This window comes from Coffea eugenioides, chromosome 8 (genome assembly GCF_003713205.1).
Source record: "Coffea eugenioides isolate CCC68of chromosome 8, Ceug_1.0, whole genome shotgun sequence".
Taxonomy (NCBI): Eukaryota; Viridiplantae; Streptophyta; class Magnoliopsida; order Gentianales; family Rubiaceae; genus Coffea; species Coffea eugenioides.
In genome coordinates this window covers 3,716,024-3,739,558 of record NC_040042.1, presented here as the reverse complement: position 1 = coordinate 3,739,558, position 23,535 = coordinate 3,716,024, and the positions used below count along the sequence as shown (strand labels likewise).

General features: G+C 35.2%; 1 protein-coding gene across 3 annotated transcripts; it reads right to left on the bottom strand.

Annotated features, from left to right (window-relative positions):
* Window positions 1–5,656: 5,656 nt before the first annotated feature.
* Window positions 5,657–8,514, bottom strand: LOC113779630 (protein LOL1). 3 transcript variants are annotated; one of them, XM_027325281.1, is made up of 6 exons: window positions 8,291–8,514; window positions 7,905–8,071; window positions 7,234–7,347; window positions 7,015–7,131; window positions 6,815–6,924; window positions 5,657–5,983 (listed from the first exon to the last, which is right to left on the bottom strand). In XM_027325281.1, exons 2-6 carry the CDS (start codon window positions 7,963–7,965, stop codon window positions 5,945–5,947), a joined length of 441 nt encoding a protein of 146 aa, XP_027181082.1. In that variant the 5' UTR covers window positions 7,966–8,071; window positions 8,291–8,514; the 3' UTR covers window positions 5,657–5,944. The 3 variants fall into 3 exon arrangements, with proteins under 3 accessions (XP_027181082.1, XP_027181084.1, XP_027181083.1); XM_027325283.1 differs by having other exon boundaries at window positions 7,015–7,128; window positions 8,291–8,505; XM_027325282.1 differs by lacking the exon at window positions 8,291–8,514 and adding an exon at window positions 8,168–8,271.
* Between the last annotated feature and the right edge of the window lie 15,021 nt (window positions 8,515–23,535).

The following is a 23,535-nucleotide window of genomic DNA, read 5'->3' as shown; positions in this document are numbered from 1 at the left end:
ACAAATAGATAAAATAATTATTGCATCAATGAGCAGTTATATGAACCATTTTCAAAATTATATCTTTGGTTAGAGCTTATTTATTATTGATTTAAATTTAATTTGCTTCTATTTAATTATTTTTATTTACGTTGAGTATTTATTTTAATTTTAATTTTTCAAAATCTCCCAGTTGGCTTTTACTTGGAAGAAAACAAAAAATTTTTTTAATCCCTGTGGAGACAACACTATTTGCCATTATATTCGTTTATATATTTTTATGAATAGGAATTTATTATTGCACAGGTTCGATACCTGTCAATTTTTTGCGCCATTGTTAGGGATTGGCATTGGTTTATTTGTTTCTTTTTGAATTTATTTTATTTTATTTCTAATATTTTTGCTAGTTTATATCTCATTCTTTTCATATAGGTGATTTGATTTTCGATCTCGAGGTTGAGAAGACTGCATGTAAACTAATAAAAGAAACTAGAATATGAAAGGAAGAGCAGCCATCTACTACATCTCCAGGACTTAACTTGATAGTGAATTTATTGGATTCTTTCCGTGATTCTGAGTAGAAAGAAGTTTTGATGGCAAATAATAATAATTAAACTTTAAGAGAGTTGGCTGCTCCTAATTTAAATCAGCAGCTTTTATACATTACTTTTTCTAATTTTGTTGAAAATGTAACATTTGAATTAAAATCAAGATTAATTCACCTCTTACCTAATTTTCATGATTTGTCAGGTGAATAGCCCCACAAACACCTCTGAGAGTTCACCGTTGTCTGTTCGAGCATAAAATCACCTAATGTTATAGAAGAGCTGATAAAGATGTGAGCCTTCCTTTTTTCTTTGATAGGAGCTACTAAAGATTGGTTATACTACTTGTCTGCGGAGAGGATCACCATATGGACGAACATGAAGAGAAAATTTTAGAAAAATATTTTCCTGCATCTCGAACTGCTAGTCTACGGAAGGAGATTTGTGGTATAAATCAGCAACTAGGAGAATCCCTCTACGAATACTTGGAGAGGTTCAAGAAACTATGCACTAGTTGCCTGCAACACCAAATTAGTGATCAGTTGCTCGTCCAGTACTTCTATGAAGGCTTACTCTATAGAAACAGAAACATCATTGATGATGCAAATGGAGGTGCTTTGGTGAACAAAACTCCTCAAGACGCCTAAGATTTGATTGAAGAGATGGTTGAAAATTTTTAACAATTTGACACGTGGGATGAAGTACATGGTCATCGAGTGAATGAGATAAGTGTTTTATTAATTCAATAGCAATTGTTAGAATTAAAATCTATGATTCGACAAATGGCAGTGGGGAACATGCAGTAAGTCAAGACATGCAGAATTTGCAAGGATATTAGTCATTCCACTGATGGATATAATAATGCTAAACAAGTGAACATAGTTGAAAACGTGCTCACGCCCCGTAGGCAGTACGACCCTTATTCTAACACGTATAATTTGTATTGAATGTACCATCCAAATTTCATTATGGGGAAAATAAACAGCAAGATTTCTTTCCCGATAGATAGCAAAGGTTTCAACTATAGTATCCATCAAGATCTCAATTCTCTTCGTCTAATTCAGAAACATCTCTTAAGAATATGGTCAAGGCATTGGCTTTTAACACCATGCAACTTCAATAGAATACCTTGCAATTCTAACAGAAGACGAAGCATACAAAATCTACAAAATCAGATGAGTCAGATGAAATCTGCAATAAATCGTCTGGAGTTTCAAGAGAAAGGAAGACTTTCTTCTCAACCTGAAGTAAATTCAAGGAATGTTAGCGCCATGACCCTCAAAAAAAGGAAAGAAATTGAAGGACCAAAACCTACAGGTCCGAAGGATAAGAGCGAAGATCAAATTGAAAAGGAGTTGGAAGTAGAAGGATTAAACAAGACAACTCCTGAGATAGTTTCTGATCATTTAATTAAAGTTAATACTAACTCATCACCTAATTCAAATAAGTTGGAGAAGCCAAAAAGGCAAGATAAAGAAAAAGAGGTCCTAGAGGTGTTTCGAAAAATGACAATCAATATCTATTTATTAGATGCGATCAAGCAAGTACCAAAATACGCTAAATTTTTAAAGAACTTGTGCATCAACAAGAAAAAATTGAGAGGGGCTGAGAAATCATGGTAGATGAGAATGTCTCAATGATTTTATAAAGAAAACTACCACCTAAATACGGGGATTCAAGTATGTTTACTATCTCATGTAAGATAGAAAATTCTAAAATTAGAAATGTCATACTAGATTTAAGAGTTTCTATTAATGTGATACCTAAATCTAGGATCCTTGAAAGTAACAAGGGTAATAATTTAATTGGCTGATCGTACATTTACTTATTCGAATAGGATAATTCAGGATATTTTAGTTCAAGTAGATGGATTAGTTTTTTCTACTAATTTTTATGTGCTTTACATGGATATTAAAAGCTCTCCAAATTCATCACTCATTATATTAGGGAGACTCTTCTCGAATACTGTCCAAACTAATATTGATATTAGTAAGGGTACTCTTACGATAGAATTTGATGGAGAAATAGTTCATTTTAATATTTTTAATAAGATAAAACATCATATTAACTTTCATTCTATGTTTGCCATTTATGCTATTAATCGTTCTATGCGAGAATTTTCTAAATATAATTGCAGGGATAAGTTAAAACTTATTGTGACCAAGTGTCATGGGTTGAAAATAACTTATGATGTGAAAATTGATAAAAAGTTAAAAAAGGTGATTGCACGTAATGGTGATTTGAATTCTAAAGAAATTTCACCAATTACAAGAAAGTTTAAATTACAACCGGATTGAGAAATAATGTTTTATATCTAATCAAAGACGTTTATTGGGAGGCAACTCAATTCACTTTTTAGTTCACTTTTTTATTATTTTTATCTTAGATTTCTTATATTTTATGTGTTTGATTTTTGTTTTGTTGTTTTAGTAAATAGAAGACTGCTACCTGACAAGGTGTGCCTACGCATAACTGACTGACAAACTCATATTTCAATTTCAGAAATTTCAGAAGACAACTAGACCATAACATGTGGCGACGTCTTGAGGACATACTAAATCTCGTGAAAATTTCAAAACCATGATCAGAAGACTACAACGCAACAAGACATGCCCGCGTCTTGTTCCGCCAAGAGGGAAGCAAAAAAAAATTCCCAAAACCCTAATTATTCTTCTTCTTTTCTTTTCTTTCTTTTTCCATTATCTCTTTCTTTCTTTTCATTTTTTTCTCCCCCTTGTATTCCAAATGACAAATTCCTTGTTGTCGCTGTTTGGAAAGTGTCGCCGAGTTTGAACATTATCGCCGCCGCTCATCTTTGCCAATTGTGGTCAGCACTGCAACCATTCCGTTCGTTGTACTCCTTCTTTTGCCCCTTACCCATAGTTGTCATGCCCCCTTGTTGATTAGGGAAGTTTCATTATTCCCTTTCGATTCTTTTGTTCTTTATTGCTTATATTGGGAACAATGTAAGATTTAAATATGGGAGGTATAGTATTGTGATACTATTCATTTTAGTCATTTTTATTGGAATTTCTGTTAAAAGTTTTTGAATTTCATTTTATTTTTGTCATTTTTGTGGCTAATTGTAATCATCAATGGCTAGGTGTTTTAAATTTTTACCATTGCTAAGGTATTATAAGGTGTTATGTTTTAATGTGTCAAGTATGACGTAGTGAAATCTGAGAATGTCTCTTTGGTGAATATTAAAAATTTTGTGACTTTTGTACTTTTTGGTTAACTTCTCTAAGCACTGTAAATATTTGTCTGGCATTTTTCGTATAAATTAGTTCAACTATTAATCTTAATTCTCTATGTTTGAGAAATGAAGTAGACTTGTGATGCTTAATTTTATTTTTTTACTTATTTGTGAACAATATTTGGTTATACTTCACTAGTATTTTTTACCTAATAACCGGGAGTTTTCACCACAAGTGTTGACTTTCGTGTCAAAAAGTGGCGATAGTTATGAGTATTTAGTGTTTAAGTGATGAAAGATAAGTAATCAAATTCCTTCATTTGGTAGATGTCGGAGCTTGCATCAAACGGTTTGAATGGCTAAGAACTAAGCATTTCTCTTGAAAAATTGAAAAACAAAGAAAAATCAAGTGTAGGGGGCATCTTAGAAAAATGTTATGCTAATAGTGAAAAGTGAAAATGTGTATGAAAGTGGAAATATGTGGATGGTTACATTAGCCTGTTGATTCATAAATTTTAATGTTGAAATTTTTGCTTAATAGTCGAATCATTTGCCGATTGATTGTTGGGTAAATATTTTATATTTTTAAATTAGTTAGCCAAGAATTGAAAAAGTTTTTGATTTTAAAAGTTAATCGAAGAGATATTTCTTGGAGGCTAGCTACTAATACTTGACACGTGTTTTAATTGTACTCTAACAATAGATAATTTGAATGATAACTATTGTTTGAACTCGATTGTTTGATTTGTTGTTCTTATGATTGATGGCAAACATGGGTTAAGCGTGGGAGAAATTGATAAGGTGTATAATTGCTATTAAATTTATAAATATTTTTCCTTGATTTTGGCCAAATATTGCATTATTGAATGGATTCTACTTATATTTGACAATCGGTGCTAATTTCAAGAATATTGCAAGAAAAGGGGTAAAAGTGGATTAATGAAGATTCTTAGACGTTCCGCGGGGTCGCGCCTAAGTTAGCCTCCAAGTCTGGAAGAGTCGAGATTTATCCGCGTGGCGATTTCCCAATTTAAGCTGAAGACCTAAGAAACATGTTCCCAATTGATATTAGGAAACGACCTAGTCTTTTGTCCTCTATGGGATCTTCTTTAGTTTTTAGCAGTAATTAGGAAAGGAGAGACGTAAAACAAAAAGAAAGGGGAGTGCCCTTTTACTTAGGAGCTCCATATTCGTTTTGAGGATTTGATTAGTCTCTGCACTAGGAGAAGAAAACAGAGACGGCTAGTTTTCTGCTTGATTAGTATTTTCGAAAGAAACAATTCGAGGAGGGTCATGACTCTTACTTTGAAAAGGAGAAAAACAACGACGCTTGTTTTCTCTCTGAGCCGCATGTCTTTTGCTCTTTCTATACTTTTACGTTGGAGATTTTCTACACGATGAACAAATAATTTTTACCACAGTAAAATACCACATTAGAACAGCAAAGTATGGAGAAGTAACATTTGAAGTGGTTTTTTTTTTTTTCCGCAACAATAACATCTATCATATTCCTATACCAGTCTACGCTATAAGGAAGGGGAAGTTTAAGGAGACTTATATAGGGATTAGAAAATCTACTGCACTTTTTAGATTATTTTAAGAATGGGCTGTGCTTCTTTGAGATGCATTAGGTGGGATTTGAGCCTTTGATCTAGTGCACAAGAGAGCTTTAAAGAGATTCTCCCTGGCCATTGGACCCATTGGTTTTGAACTGGCATTAGAATCATCTGCTAGGTGACCAGGTCTAATTTTTGATGAGACATCCCATGTGGATAATTTCAGGCATCCAACTTTTTTCACCAGGAACATTTGACCCGATTCCTATCTTCAGGATTATCCAATTGGAAAAAGTCAATTTTTGGAGATTGATATTTTGGTGGAAGCATTTAATTCCAGCATCCCACTGACAATTCAAAAAGATGGATAAAGTGAAATATACAGCCTGATGTCGTGTGCTTGATGCAATTAGAAGAAGCACTACAAGAAAATGATGTTTTTCTTATCCAATAATTTGAAACAACGCTAGCAACCTCAAATTCATAGATAATAATCTTGTGCATTTACGCAGGAAAATTTGCTTATTCATATGTAAATCACGCGCTGGAAAAAGAACTCTATACAATGCAGCAGAAATATACTTTCTCTGCTTCCAGGAATTTTGCAGTTTCTGGCAGCTCTTCAAAATGGCAATGTAATGTGGTATTGAAACAGAAAACTTCAGAGTTCAGCTGTTGAACTTCTGCTCAATAGTGCTCGCTGATGCCTGTCGTTCAATGGAAATTTGTTACATGAAGTTGAAACAGTGGACATGATTATTTTGTATTAAGATTAGCATAGGGTTCCATTATCTACATGTGACAATGCTGAAAGTTATTACTCTCCTCTACCAACACATATCCTCAAAGTGCTTAACTAAGTTTTAATCTCTAGCCATAGTACTTAACAAAGTGTACGGGCCATTCCAGAATGCAAGTTGGTCAGAGATCCGAGGAACTCAAGAGGGGAAAAAGAAAGGGCAAAATTGCTGTTTTCAGAGAGTGGATGTTTGGCACATGTGAAGAAGGTTGGGAAGAGGAGGAGCTTACTAAGGTGTTTCTGCCAGAATGTCAAATGTTACTTTCTGGGAAGTTCCCTTATGCCTTATAAGTGAGAGATCAATAATTGCAATCATGATAATCAGCGGATGACTGATGATTATCATTTATTGAACCATATGACATTCTTGGGATCAAGAATGTGAATGGCTTATAGTTAACTGAATAATTTGTGTGGAGGATAATCAGGGAAGTAAAATTTTTGCAACCGTTAACAGCAAGAGTTAGCTAGAAGATCTGCTGATATTCAAGCAACTTAATCTTTTGCTCCTAGTTCATTTGATCCCACTATTGTGCATCTGCAGTGTCCAGCTGCACAATTAGTAGGCATCTCTTGTCTCACAGTGTCTGTGACTTGGATACACTGCAATCTGCATTATGCTGCAGATAGCTTTCACAATTTGATCAAGTTTTTCTTTTTAGCTCCTCCTGAAATTTATCTACCTACCATGATTATGATTTAAACTTGTAAAAGCTGGTTAAACAAAATATATACTGACCCCAATTGATGTCACAAAATTGCAGACGGCGCATTTTACAGATCGCGCCCCATATTGGTACATCAACAGCATCCGGCAGTTCCCACAATTCACATGTGCTACCTGATTTGCTGTCATAAAATCCACATGATACTTAACTGCTGCTATCTCAGATTAATGATGTTACAATCTTCAGAAAACCATACTATCACTTAGTTTACCTTCCATTGCTAAATTGATGGTGTGACAACAAGAACACTGCACGCTTGTTGCTCCACGAATATACATTAACAAAGTATGGCAGCCCCCACAAACCAACTGAGCCATCTCAGTGCCTGCTAAAGGAAAATCGATACTGAGAAAAGCCCTCCTAAATTTGTTAGCATTTTAACTAGAATGAAAATTGAGAGGTATGAGTTGGAGAGTCACTGCAAGTATACCAGGAGGAGGTACAGCTGTGACTGCATTGCAAACTGCACAACACACAGAGGTTGCTCCTACCGGATACACCAAAAGGTTTCGACAACCAGAACAAACAAGCTGGCTCTGTGCACCTGATAACCATCAAACTTATTGAGGATCAGAGACTATGCAACATATCATAAGACAGGTGAATTCTACTTAAGAGATGCACATAAAATTTCACGGTGACAGGAAGCTTTGAAGTCAAATCATTTTGTAGAACCATATAAATTTGTCAAAGTTGCAGAACAAAAACCAGAAAAATTTATTGTTCCAAAATTGCCGCAAGTGCGAAAACCTTTTGAATACTGATTGTTGGTCTCAATCTGAAGAATGCTTTCTTTTGCCTTAATTTACTGTTATTGATTGTATTCAACAGGCTGAATTTGTGTAAAAAATTCTATCTTGAAGTGCAAGTGCTTGACTTTACAAAATCTGATGGTTCTCTGCAGTAAACTCCTTCAGTTGAATTACCGGTAGGTGGCTATGAAAGTGAAAAAAGATGGAAGTCACAAATTCCATCTAGCTTTTTAACTTAAATAACATAAGCAATTCAAGAAAACATGTTTCAATATCCCATGCAGCAAAGCAGGATATGTCCATTCAAGTCTCTTGCAGAGTATGAATGCTCCTGGATATGATACCATACCAGTTGCAGGTGGTGTAAATGGAACAGGAGGTGTTGGATACGGAGCAAGAGGGACTGGCATTGCAAGACCGGAAAAGGGATTTCTTTTCTTTGCAAACTCTTTAACAATTTACTGCTTCCGAGACATCAAAAAGAACAGCTCCTATCATCCTTACTAACTACGTCCCCTGCAAAAAGAAGCAAGTAAAAAATCCTTTAGTCCCAGAGATTTAAGTCTCTCATATAACATTCCGTTCTTCTTAGATAGACGACAGAGGTCAGACCAGAGTCAGTTACAGTTGGATTTTCGTGAAAGGCAAATAGGTGGAGAGAATTGGAGGAGTCCGAAAGGAGAAAAACTATTGCAATCAAAAGTTAATTTGCCTGATAAATCATAAACGCCATACCTAGCAGGTAATGTTGCATACCCCATGCATTGAAGTTCAAAGCCTCTTTTCTGGCTATGATTGCAGTTAAGCATTACAGAGTGGAGTGGGGCAAGCACACAGCTTATCAGGAGGGAGAGAGAAGAAAGAGAAAGGTTGTTGATTGATTGTAAGTAGACAAATGAAATGTTAAAAAAGTGATAGATTTTCACAATTTGTCGCGTAGACACAACCCTTCACGCAAAAAAAAAATCATACATTACATACTCGTACACTTCTCAAATTGCGAAGTCTGAAGAACCCGGCATTTCTTTTTCCTTGATTATGTGTCAAATCATCAAGTTTCCAAACCATGAAGATGCCTTTCTCATGTCCATTGTTTGCAAATTCCAATTTTCCTGATATCATTGGAGGGTTCTTTTCCTCTTGTCAAAAAAAAAAAAGAACAGGCAGTAAAGTCTCAATTGTTAACAAAAAATTGTATATTTGAATCTCATTGTCGATGCGAGAGTTGTAGTGGTGAATGGTCTGCAAGTGCCTCTCGTAAGCAACCTATGGTCTCGGAGGCCTAACCTAACCGATAGTGGTAATCGGAGCCGAACTCATCAAAACTTTTTTCTAAAAAAAAAAAAGAAAGTGTCAATTGTTGCAACTCAAAGTGGAGACGGGCAGGGACGGTCATCAGAAAAACCGTCCTTGAACAGTTCACGGCTAGAATTTGGCCCAAAAAAATTGTACGGTCCAAATCACTTCTTGTACCTCGTTTTTAACAACGTGTATGGGGCTCACAAAAATTTGTTCTAAAATTACACGTTGTGCAAACAAAGTTATATCGTTTGCAAACAAAGTTACGCGATGTGCAAAATGCACAAAATCGCTAAAAACGGTTGCACCTGCAACCGTTCTGCCCGGTTGCCTGCCCGTGGTCTTGAGTATCAATGAGTATGCACGTACTTTCCTCAAAAAGACAAAAAGGTACTAATACACACATACTCAAAAGTTGACTGAGCACTATTTTGTAGGCAGATTTTTTTTTTACCATGTTTGGTTGCCTCTGTTTCATTTTTGTAGACTTTTGGAATTGAAAGGGCTATGGTGCACAGATGATTTTCCCATTTGCTGTTGGTGGCGTATCAAGATCAACTTTTCTCATGATTCTCTTCTGTGTCCCAAAAGCATGCACGTGACTGGAGGGTTTAGCCACACGCACCTTTCCTTTCTCTTGGGTGGGACGGACTGGACTAGTCAGAGTGGACCACGCAAGCTTTCTCGTTTCAAGCTGGGCCTTCAATTAAATCTTCATTGCTTGCCACCTTTGTGGATTGATCTATGGCAAGTGACTAATACTCTCGACGGTGGTCCACTATTCCTGGACCGCTGCCCCGTCTTTGCCCATCTGAAATCTTGTACTTGCGGCGAATTGTAATTATCAGTCCCTTCTTTTTGTAATGGCACTTATTTTTCACTTTTTTTTTTGGTTGTCAATGGTGGCTAAATTTATCGTAATTCATCAATATATCTACAATTGCTCCCTGTTGGCATTCAAATGAAAACTTAATAGGCTCTATTTCACTTAATTTTGGATGATAATTTTTTTATGCTCCTGTTTGCTTTTGCAAATAGATTTTAGATCTTTTGATGGTATTAAAAAAAGGTGGGAGGGCAGCAATGTATCTCAATTGTGCTGGACGATTTCCAGTAATTCTTTAATGAAATATATTTTATTATAAAAAAAAAAGGTAGGAGGGGGGGTTAGAATATTGTATTTATTACAAATTAGGATAGGCCCACAATTTCGGATCTTGTCTTATAATGGGATTATTATGTCTTTTGCCAAATAAAAAAAGCACATGATTATGTTGGGAATTGAAATGTTTAATCAGAGTTGAGTCCAATGGACTAGGTCCCTCTCCATTGTATCATTACAAGACAATTAAATTAATTTAAAAATTATCTTCCAAAATCAGCAGCGTTCATAATATATTTCATCGCTTGTGTTAGTTATACATAAAACTTTGTATGAAATTGGTGAAATTTTGCCGTTTGATTAATCATTAGAAATTTTATTATAATTTGGACCTATTTTTCATCATTCAAATGTTTCACACGAAATTGAATGTCAAAATTTTTGAAAAAGAATATCATCTTGTAGTATGTTGATCTAGACATTAAAAAAAAAATTAATGATATAGACATTAAAAAAAAATTAATGATATAATTAGATGATTTATAAAATTATAGTAATTTAGATATAAGTAAATGAAGAGTAATCTAATGATGAGAATCCCAACCTGAGTAATGCCTTTCGAAAAAAAAAATTGTTATTATAAAAGTTTCAACGCTTGTTCTCTAGATACGCCTCTCCAGTCTCCATTGTAAAGGATTTCAGAGATGAACTGAAAGCAACAAAGCAAAAAGACAAAAGAAACAAAAAAAAAAAAAACTACCAGCTGCCGGCTGACACGAGTCGCTGTAACATCTACTTTTACAAATTTGCCATACTTAAAAGTAAATATTCAAAACGACATCCATTTGCTTTAAGAAAAGTCAAAACCCACTTTACAATAATTAAACCCTTTTCTTAGGCAAAAGTTTTAGGATTAATCTTTCTTACACTGCCCTGATAGTGTATACACTGTCAGGGTTGGATGAATGATAATTATACAAAATTTAAATTTGAAATTCAATTTTTACACGCATGTCATGAATCAAATGGTGATAGTATATACATTGTGTATATAAGATTTATTCAAAGTTTTATGTTTAAATTTAACTTGCTGGGTCATGGTCACAATACACCACTCAGGGAATAATCAAAAGCAAACTAATAGTTGGGCGAAAGAATTCGTTATTAGTTAAAGAGAAATGTTATTTGCACTCCGTTTTTTGCCATTTACACTTCTACCATTTGTTAAGTATATTATATAGTTTAATAAATAGAAACTATAAAATAAAAATGACAATGGAAATACCAATAACAAAAAGGGTCTTTGTTAACATTTTTCGAAAATTTCCTCGGATTTTGATTTTATGCTTTTATTAACAATAGAATTGGTATCAGCTAGACATTTTGTCCCTAATTATTTGAAAAAAAAAAATCAATGGTTCCACTCTCTTATGCCTCTTCAAACAAGAAAGCTCTTTATTTGAATTGTCATTTTTCTTATAAAAATTTTATATTTTTGATAAATATATTTTTTTATTATTTTTTATTTCATTTATATTAACTCGTTAAAATACATTTTTTTTATAAAAACTTTAGAAAAATAACAATCCAGTAAAACTCTTCTTATTTTGAACCACTAGTCTTCTCAGCGTGAAGTGAAATTCGTCCACTGAGTTAAGAGAAAGGAAATTATTGAGACTAGAATTAGTATCTAGTTTCTAGAGCGAGGTAGGGGAGAAAAAATCTCTTGTAACTTGTGTAGTAAAAGATTCGATGTGAGAATATGTTGTGGATTCATGGCTTGACTTGGAAAAGCATTAACATGATGGTTTCATTCTGTCGCCACTCACACATGGCGCCCGGCAAGCACAGTTCAACCAACGCCGCATCTTATGGCATCAGGAATTACACGATCCAAACTAGTAGTGGTGGGGCATGAAGTTGTCATTTTTCTCAAGGACAGCATTGCATCATATATCCTGGTGGGAAATGGGGCCGGAAGTTCCGAAAGGCAAATGGCTAAGATTTGATCATAAAAATTTTAACATTCAGATTTTACCTTATGGCTTATACATTTTTTTTACATCATATATGGAATTCATAAAATTTTGTTCTGAATTACACATTATGCAAAATAAATTACATCGTGTGCAAACTAAATTACATCTTATACAAAATGCACAAAATCGATCTCAACGATTTCTCTGTTAACCGTCCCTGTTCTTGGTCTCATTCCGGTGACTTCACGCTGCGGTCCATTGTTTTCCATACATTTTACACTTATGTCGCTTGTATCCTTCGTGATATATAACTCCCATGTATTTATTTATAAAAAAATAGAAATGTTATAGACGCTATAATTTTAAGAATTATAGATCACTCTTCATTATTAGAATTTCCAAGATTATTGTTATCCTATCTTCTTATCATTATATTTTAAGTATTTTCATCTCCTGAATTTTGAACACTTTTATAAGTGTTGAACTCTTAAAAATATAGAAATATTGTAGACACACTTTTATTTTAAAATATCAATTAGGGAGACAAAGTACTTATTTAATGAATTCAGAGGCAAAACACACATAAGGGTAAAGTTCGAAGGAGGGGTTTACTGCATTTAATCTAAAAAAATTTTCACTTTTCTTCTTCCGCACACTGCCCACCACTATCAGGTCCAGCACTACCACCCATTACCCTCCACTGCCATTGCCACCACCCTCCCTCTTCCACCATCGTGACCACCGTCTTGTTCCTTCTCTCTCTTCCTCCATCCTCCTCTATCTCTGTCATCCTCTCCTTCCTTCCTTCTCCTCCCTTTCCATCTCCTTCTCTCTCATCCCCTTCCTCACCTCCTTTCCCTCCCTTTTTCCACCTCCTAGACCTCCTCTTGCTGGTCGATCGCGATCTAGTCGCGAAGGGAAAGGGAGGATCTGGGGGCGAGGGAGGGAAGGAAGGAAAATGAAGAAGGGAGGTAGGAGAAGAAGAGAGGAGAGGGAGAAGAAAAAAGAGGGAGAGAGATGATAGATGAGGGAGGAGGGAGAAGGGCGGAGGGGGTGGTGGCAATAGGTGATATAAACTTTTTAAAAAATATTCTAAAAAAAGTATAAATTTTAAAAATATTCCAAAATACATTCAAGAAAACCCTCTAAAAATGCTCCTAAAAAATACCCTAAAAATTATTTACAATAAAGTTTTTCATATATGCAATTACAATAAATTTTTTTTTAAAAATCTCGAAAACAACTAATCAATTAAAATAACACTCTAAAAAATAACTAATTCAAAGAGTGTTAAACTATTTATTAGCGTGAAGTAGCAGTAAAAATACATCTTCACACGCAAGAACTTGACGTATAGAAAAAGCACGTGGGATGTGTCTTGTACAAGGAACTAGAGTACATGCATTCCTTACTCCAGTTGACTCGTATACCATTGTCAGCAGAGTTGCTCCCCATTATTTGTCAATCTAGCGTGTAAAGAAATATTGATCAAACCCAAAAGCTGGTCTCACATCAGATATTTGGTATCGTTCCTAGCCTTCAAAAGACTGCCAAGAAAAAAAAAGTAAATTTAGGATATGCAAAAGTGTCATTTAATATATTTAAGCAATATAAATCATTAAGTAGAGAATCTACAAGTTTTTGAATTCATGCAGTACAGCCAGTAAAAGTACTACAGCTCCATACTTCAGAATTCTCAATTGAGATGAGAGTCTATGATGAGGAAGTAAAAGAAGAATGGTGGTGCATTGGAATTTATGCAAGTACGGATGATGCAACTAGAAGATTGCAATGGGAAGGGCTGGAGGAAAGAATGAAGTGGTGGGGGAAGAAGTGGATTCTGTTGGGAGACTTCAATGATATTCTATCAAATGCAGAAAAATGGGGGGGTAGGATAAGAAGTGAAGGTAGCTTTAGATGCTTCAGAAACTTTATCCAGAAAGCTTGCCTGGTAGACATACATTTCGAAGGCAACCCATGGACATGGTGTAACCAATGGGAGAATGGGGGAGAGATTAAGCAAAGGCTGGATAGATGTCTGAGTAGCACAGAGTGGTTCCAAATCTTTGGGAATGCAACCTGCAAACATGTGGAAAATGAGGCTTCAGACCACTCAATGCTGGTGCTGTCTACTATACCTGCTCAAAAGAAAATGAAGAAAAGGTTTGTATTCGACCAAGTCTGGGCGCAGAGCCAAGAAGCAGAAGGGGTAGTGAGGCAGGCCTGGGCAAGACCACAGGTGGGATAAAAAATGTTCAAGATTACTAGGAAAATTAGAGAGTGTCGAATAGCTCTTCTAAGTTGGAATAAACTGAATAAACAAAATGCAGCTATACAGATTAATGAGATTAAGAGGAAGATACAAGAGCTGAAAGAATCTGCAGTTCAAGGGAAAAGTAGGAAAATGGCTGAATTGAAACTAAAGCTGAGTAGTGCCTACAAAGCAGAGGAAATTTTCTGGGCTCAAAAGGCAAGGAGCAAATGGCTAAAGGAAGGGGACAAGAATACAGCCTATTTTCATGCTTGTGTGAAGACAAGAAGGAAACGGAATCAGATAACAAGTTTGCAGAAAGGAAATGGAGAATGGTGCTCAGATAATCAACAAATCATCCAGGAGATTTGCAGGTACTATGAGGACCTTTACACCACATCTCAGCCACGAGACATGGAAGAAGTGTTGGAAGGGGTGCCTGTATCAATTACTAGCAGACTAAACCAGACTTTGATACAACCTGTGGAGGAAGCTGAGGTGAGAGTTGCCGTGTTCTCCATGCACCCAAACAAAGCACCTGGACCTGATGGTATGACACCCTTATTTTTTCAAAGATACTGGAATGATATTAAAACAGATGTGGTGTCTGCTATTCAAAGCTTTCTGGGCCATGGCCACCTTTTAAAGAGCTTAAATGAGACTAGCATAACCCTCATTCCAAAGGTTGAAAACCCTATAGACCTGGCAAACTATAGGCCTATCAGCCTCTGTAATGTGCTTTATAGAATCTTAGCAAAAATTTTGGCCAACAGACTGAAAAAAGTTATCGCTTTGTGCATTAGCTCTTCTCAATCTGCCTTCGTTCCTGGAAGACAGATTGTTGACAACATCATTTTGGCCCATGAAATCATGCACTTTTTAAAAAGCAAAAGAAAGGGTAATACTGCGTTTATGACCTTAAAGCTGGACATGGCAAAGGCTTATGACCGGGTGGAATGGAAATTTGTGGGTAGAATGATGTTAAAAATGGGGTTCTGTCCTATTTTTGTTAGATGGATTATGAGTTGTATGTCCTCTGTGTCCTATTCTTTCAACATAAATGGGGAAAGGGTGGGGTATGTGAAACCAAGTAGGGGTATTAGACAGGGGGATCCCTTATCCCCCTATCTTTTCTTGTTTTGCTCGGAAGGATTGTCTAATCTCATGACAAGGGCTATAGCGGATAGGCAGATTACTGGCCTCAAACTGAGTAGAAATGGACCAGTGCTATCTCACTTATTCTTTGCTGATGACTCTTTATTTTGTTGTAAAGCGCACCCACAGGAAGCTAGAGCCATGCAAAGGATTCTTGCAAAATATGAATTAGCCTCAGGACAGTGCATCAACTATGACAAATCTGCTGCTTTCTTTAGCAGAAATTGTAGCAGACAGCATAGGAGACAGACATGTGCAAAGATGAACAACATCAGGGAGGCAAACAATGGCAAATATTTGGGACTTCCCTTGGTGATAACAGCATCAAAAAAGCAAGTCTTCGCCTACATTGTCGATAAAGCAAAATCCAGAATGCAGGGATGGAAGCACAATCTACTCAGCCATGCAGGAAAAGAGGTGCTACTTAAGTCAGTCGTAATGGCTTTACCAAATTACACAATGTCATGCTGTAGATTGCCTAAAGGACTTTGTAATGAAATCTGTGGTCAAATGGCAAAATTTTGGAGAGGCCAAAATGAAGGGGATAGGAAGATGCAGTGGGTGAGTTGGGAGAAAATTACACAGGTGAAGGGAAATGGGGGTCTGGGATTTAGAGATCTAGAACACTTTAATAGTGCTCTGTTAGCAAAGCAACTCTGGAGGATATTGATGCAACCAGATTTATTAGTGAGCAGAGTGCTAGGAGCAAAGTATAAAATAGCGCTAACAGACTGGGATGGGGCAGCTCCGAAGAATGCATCATGGGTGTGGAAAAGTATATACAGCTCTGGACTGGTGCTACAAAAAGGAATGTGGAAGAGAGTGGGAGATGGGACTACTATCAATATATGGAGGGATAAGTGGATCATGGCAGCACCAAATGGGAGAATAGCAACCCAGAAACCTCCAGATTGTAACTTGCAAACTGTGGCAGACTTGCTGATAGAGAGGGAATGGAATAAGAAGCTGATTGAGGAGACATTCTCAGAGCAGGAAACCTCACAAATATTACAGGTGCCGTTAAGTTTGTTTCCTAGAAAGGATGCGGTCTATTGGAAATACTCAAAATCAGGAAATTACACTGTGAAGTCGGGATATGCAGTAGAAAAGGAAGAGGTCAATGAAAGAAACAAGGAAATTCATGGAGAGGAAGGAACCAGCTACGCACAGCATAAAGGCAAAGTGTGGAAGAGCTTGTGGGGATTAAAGATGAAGCCAAAGATAAAACATTTCATATGGAGATGCCTACACAACAGCATTCCTGTAAACGTGTTGATACACAAAAGAACAGGAAGAGGCTCGCCATTATGCAAATGCTGTGGGGAAGGGGAAGAAACAGTGGAACACATGATTTTCTTTTGCAATAATGCTGAACCTATATGGAAGCTGGCCCCAATACAATGGGACGGATTATTGCAATGGAGATCAAATTTCTGGAGATGGTGGGAAGGTATATTGGAGGCAAGGAGCAGGCAAAGAGGTGAAGACCACATCACCCTAACAGCAAACATCATCTGGCAAATTTGGAAGGCAAGGAATGCTCGACAGTTTGAAGGGAAACGTGGAGAGCACATGACCTTACTAGAAACTGCAAGGAACGAATGGCTGGAGTTTCAAGAGGAGCAGGTGGAAAATGACAAAAAGCACAGGACAGGAACAAGTCACCATATGAATAACCACCAATGGAGACCACCAGACACAGGGGTAATGAAGATAAACACTGATGCTGCGATTCCTACTAATTCAGCAGGAGTTGGATTAGGAATGATTGCGAGAGATTGTGAGGGAAACATTGTCCAAGCAAGAGGCATCAGGAAGTATAGCAGCGCAGGTGCGGAAATGGAAGAGGCAGATGCTCTTCGACAAGGCTTGCTAATGGCTAGAGAAGCTGGCTGGCGAAGAATTGAAATGCAAACTGATTGCAAAGCCGCCATTGAGACAATATGCAAGACAAGCTTGGGTGAAACACCAATTGGCACGATCATAGAAGATATTAGACATCTGAGTGACCTGTTCCAGGACTGTACCTTTTCTTTTGTGTATAGAGATGGAAATAGAAGTGCTCATAAAATGGCACAATTTGCAACTAAACTTGTTTCCAAGGTAATTTGGAAACAAAGTTTCCCCCTGTGGCTCAAAGAGAGTATACAGGAGGATAATAGGACTAATGTCCCTTTATGTAACTAAAATCTTGTATTATCAAGTTCATATATGTATAACAAGAATACCGTTCGAGAAAAAAAAAAATGCAGTACAACCAGGTGATTATAATTCTAGGGGAAAAAAAAAAGACTACAATAACTTCATTCTAAAGTGCATCCAAATACAACCAAGATTTCTACCTGCGTTAATTAGCTAGAGAATTTTAAAAGAAAAGATCATTTCATTCAATAAATTTGCACTAATGGCAAAAATATATCAAATCAAATATGACACAAGTACAGATCTAAAATCAATAGATACAACAGATCTGAAAATTCAATACAAATAATGATAAGTTCCAACATATCCTCCATCTAGATGAATCATTGTAGTTCTATAGATATGTATATATTTTCTAACAGTTAGATCTGATTACACATTGGTTTAAATTCAAAGAAAAGAAAAGTTTAGATTTGACAATAATAAACGGAGAAAATTAGAGAAATCTCAAAATTGACAAAAAAAGGATAAAAACTGAAACAAAACTCTTACATGGAAAAACCTAAGACAGAATTAAACTCTCACTGGAACAATTTAGAAGAGAAGAAACTCTTAGTGAGAGATTTTAGAAAAGAAGAATCTCTCACTAAGAAACCCTAAGAGAGAATTTATTTTTACAAGAACAACTAAAAACAAAATTAGAAAGAGCACTCCCTTCCATGAGGAAAGGCCAGATAAAATTATCTGGACTCTCTCCCACGGAAGAGTTAGAGAAAATTTTGGCCAGAGGAATTCTAGAGAGCAATTTAAATAGCATAAGCTTCTGAAGAATGGCTGATTATGGACACATTTGATAAGACTAATTTTGCATGTGTTTTATTGCAAATTTTCGGGATTACAAAAAAATTGTCTGATCTTTTTATCATATTATCTCTTTTGCTTTAGAAAAGTTACTTATCTTATTTCTGACCAGAGGTTAAAGTGTACGTAGAATGTGTAGATCATCACACATTTTTCTAAGGGTTAAAAATAAAAAAAGTTCCCAGTGATGTACCTAATACGCAGAAAAACCTCCAATGGTTTCAAAACATACAAAACGACATCTCATGTTTTGAACTAATTTGTAAACTAACAGAATTCGTTAAATTTAACGGAATCCGGTAAATTTAACAGTTGAGACCGTCATTTTCGTTAAGTTTAACGAATTCTGTTAGTTTACAATTTAGTTTAAAACATGAGGTGTCGTTTTGTATGTTTTAAAACCACAGAGGGTTTTTCTATATATTATGTATATCACATGAGACTTTTTTATTTTTAACCCTTTTTCTAATTTACTTCCCAACACGAATAACTACTCTTCAAGCCGTTTCTACCACCTCAAGCTTCAAGAAGTATTTAGTGTTGTTGATAAAGTTGGAAAAGTTTCTTGTGAATAAAAGTTCATTTCTTGCAAGATAATCTCATGTTCTTGTTGATTTCGTACGTGATTCTAGAGAAAATATTCACATGACCTCTGAACATGATTATGAAATTAACGTTCTGTCTGCAGACAACAAGAAAGAAAGTAGAAACCCAAAGCAATAATAGATTGAAGTGATAAGGATGGACAACGACTCCATGAGGCTAATTAATCAGATTACCAGCAAATCAACTAACCATCCACGTCCATCACAAATACTTGCGAGCGGTTGAACTATCAAAAGAAGGCCAACACTGAACAAGTTTAAATACGTATGACCATTTCCTAAGGTATGAAAATGGCATCAAGAACATTCAAGTAATTGGTCAATCTCATTTTCAAATGTCCGATGCGTGCATCGACATTTCAATCTTATCAAAACATAAAGAGACATTAATACTACCTTTCGCTGCTCAACCCGGAACGCAATGTTTTACATAAACTATACGTGCAAATTTAAGAAGTTCCAAGCTCAGATTCATATCTGTTTGGAATGGAGATTATTTAATTTTTTTTTTGGAATAATACTCTAATATTTTTGGTGATGTGATATATGTAAAATAAAGAGATGGTTTCAAAAATGTGTTTATGATACAACAAAAGGAATTTAAAAAAAAAAACTATATCCAAACAAAGTAATTTTTCCGTAACTTAAGTAATTGACAAAATCAACTATATATCATTTTCATGAATCTAATGCTAAAACTATATAGCCATTTTAGACTAGTAGCCTAATACCCTATTCTTCAAGCATTAAGATTTTTCACTCTTTCTACTTTAGGCTATATCATTCGAGAACTCTAGCATTACAAAAACTTTTTGAAATGAGTTTTTAATTAAAAAAAAGGAAGGAAACTTGCATGGCTTGAGAAATTTAAGGAGTTCCAAGTTCAGAGTCGTATCTGTTTGGAATGAAGATTATTTATTTGCTTAAATATTATGAGTAATTTTTATATATACTGTCAGTGTATACCTTATCACGATTGGATGAATGAAACATTAGCAAATTTTAAATTTCAAATTCAAATTTTACACATATATTATGTATCTAATGATGATAGTCTATATAAGATTAATTTATAATATTATAATATTTTTTGTGATACGATATATGTAAAATAAAAAGTTATTGAAAAATTAAGAAGATAACTCAAAAACGTGTTTATGATACCCAAGAAAAAAAAAAAAGGCTATCCAAGCAAAGTAATTTTCCCATAATTTAAGTAATTGAGAAAATCAACTGTCATTTTCATGAATCTGTGGTAATAGACTATTCCGATATTTTTGACTAGTAGCCTAGTATACCCAATTCTTCATGCTTCAACATTTTTGACTCTTTCTACTGTTTCTACTCAAGGCTATCATTCAAGAAGTCAAGCATATCAAGAACTTTTCAAAATGAGTTTTTATTTAAGAAAGGAAGGAAACTTGCACGGCTTGAGAAATCAAATGGCTTTGTTCGACTGAATGTAGCCAAGAACGCTCTCTGAAGTGTTGCTTTTCATGTTATTTCACTTTTGAGATGCGGCAAAACAATTGAGTAGCTGAACTTTGTCCAACAAGGTCTAAGTACATTAAAAAATTGGTGCTATCTTTGAGAACCACAAATTGTCTGTTCAATCATGAGACACTTTTCGCATGCCATTTTAAGAAACTTGAAGAAAAAAAAAAAAACAATTGCTCGTGGCGTTACGCGCGAAGCTGTTATTTGGACTCTATTTTTTTTTTGTTAATTGTACTCCCACCGTTTATTTTATCATATAATCTAATAAATAAAAAATCATACAATAAAAATGATAGTAGGAATGCGATTAATAAAAAAGGAAGTAAAAATAACATTTCCTCCCTTATATATTAGGACAATGTTACATAAAAATATTAATTTAGAACATCTTCCAACGGCTGAGTATCCCCACTACTGCGAATGCAAAGACAAGTATTACGAAAATGATGTGAAAAGATGGGCTTATTATTGACAAAAGTGGAGGAATCACTATTATGGAGGGGTTCATACAAGTCTTGAAAATTTTATCAGCAAATTTAATGCAATAAATTGGAGGAATGCAATATATATATATACTTTCAGAATTTTTTTTAGTGGGTTTCCAGTATCCACTTGTTAATATACTTAAATTATATTTAATTTATCATATAAAAACACATACTCCATTCATTCCACCCCTGCATTGAGATTTCCGAATAAACTTCACTTTTGTTTTTTTTTTAAAAAAAAGAGTTTAATGCTCTGAATGATTGCCCACCGGTTCCTGTCAACCGAACCCTTATCTTTGTACCAGTATTGGAGGAAATTGACACCCCATTACCAAAGAAAAGTCTTTGCCACAAGAAAAGGAAAAAAATAAAACGTACAATATGAAAAGTGAATAAAACAAAGGGGAGAGAGCAACAAGGGAGTGTATGAAGAAGAAAGCATGGGCAGTGACCCTTCAAAGGCTGAAAACTCACAAGACAGCCCCATGACGAGTGAATTGAAAGGAAGATGATCAATACATAATAAAGAGACTGGACCACTTGGTTTGTAGTTTGTACACTTTTTTTGGCTGTTCTCCGCATTCCTTTTTGTGACCCCAAGTGGATATTCTTATCTCCCTTCTATATAAAATCCATCAATTGATGCAGCAAGAAGAATTGAAATTCTTGGTTTTTTTCCTTTTTGTGTTTCTTGAAGAGAAAAAATTCCTTTTGGCTCTTTGAAACTTGAAACATGCGGATGTCCGATCTTCTGATGCTCAGGTTTTGTTCAATTCTATGTGATATAATTTTATTTGTTCAGAATGTAAATATATAACACATTGTAAATATAGAATAAAATTTTATGAATTCCACACATAGTGTTAAAAGTGATGTGCAAGATGTGATCTGAACTTTATATATATATATTGGCCAAATCATGATCGTGAACCTTTTTGAACGACTGCTGCCTGCAATCGTGCTTGCCCCAGAAATTAATAATCTTACAAGTTGAAGTTCATTTCATCAATTATACACAAATGCAGCCCACCATGACATAGAAAAGAGAACAATAGGCAAATTTTTTTTTAGCACAATTGGCCATTTGCTTTCTTGTGGGTGTTTATGTCACCTTGCACTCTCGTGGGGCTTTGATAATTTGCCGACTGGGAATCCATGGTGGCTCTAGTTTTTACACTAACGAAAAATTTAATGATGTTCTTTAACGTACATTTGGCTAGACACTCATAAGAGCAGTGTTCTATAAATTCAAGTTCGTACTTTTCAGGTCAAATGGACAAGACAACTACAGACTTTTTAAAAAAAATTAATTTAGTTATTCGTATAAGTAAAATTCTTATACTCTTAGTATACCTAGAACTATTACTCTTTTTACCTCAAAAAAATTATTACTCTGTTTTAAAAAGACCTAAAGATCATTACACCAAAAAAAAAAAAAGGAAGGAGGTAAAAGGGAAATTTTTATAAAATACAAGGAGTGAACAGTAATTTACTTTTTCCAAAATTACAGAAATATGGAGATTTTAGATTATACAAGGATCTACCTACTTAAAAATGACCAGAAAATGTATAGTTAAAGTTCTACCATTAGTGCAGATTTTAATGAAATTATGATATTTTATCGTAATAAAAAGAATGACCAGAAAATAGAAATCACAATCTATACAAAAAAAAAAAAATATCAATACTTGCTTTGAACTTGTGTAATCTTCCAATCGATGAGTTCATGTTATCTCTTTGCCTAGCGCTAACCCAAAAAATATCCAAAACAGATCTCGTCCATAAACCAATTTGCAACCTATCAAAAGTTGGCTTTACACTTTCTCGATTGACTGGACAAATCCCTTCATGGTAAGAAGAAAATCAGTGAAAGTTGAATCTCTTCCCCAGACTTTGCTCTCTTGGGGGCCTACATAATTCACGCCACATCATTTTTAACAAAATGTAAAGACAAAATTAAAACGTTGGCCGCACATCTAAGTGTTCCCTGATGAAGATTTAAGGATCCCCCTCATTCACACATCTTGAACAGACTGTCAAACTTGGGCATCGTTTCAAGTGAACATCCTCATCACTAAGAGTTGCTATCGTCTGCCGAAAATTTGGACTTGTTTTTCATGGATATCACCTTAATGAGTACGTTGATTGGAGGGTTTGCGATAATTTTGGCTATTGATGACTATTAAGCATTAAGCGTCTAGAAAAATGTAGGTTAGATTTGGATAGTATAGTAAAGAAAAATATCTCTCTCTCTCTATCTCTGACACACACACACACATACATATAGGAAAAAGTTAGCTTGGGCGAATTCGATCACCACCACGTGGATCAGAGGTAATCCCCGAGGCCATAGGTCATTTACAGAATTCTTATAAATCATCCATCAATGCAGTTTTCACATCATCAGCTATCGTCCACCCGTCGAAAATTTGGACTTGCTTTTCATGGATATCACCTTATCTTTAAAAAAATGTAGGATAGATCTGGATCATCCAGTACCGACACACACACATATATATATATAGGAAAAAGTTAATCTGGATGAATTCGATCATCACTACGGATCAGGGCAATGACCCGAGACTACAAATCACTCACCCC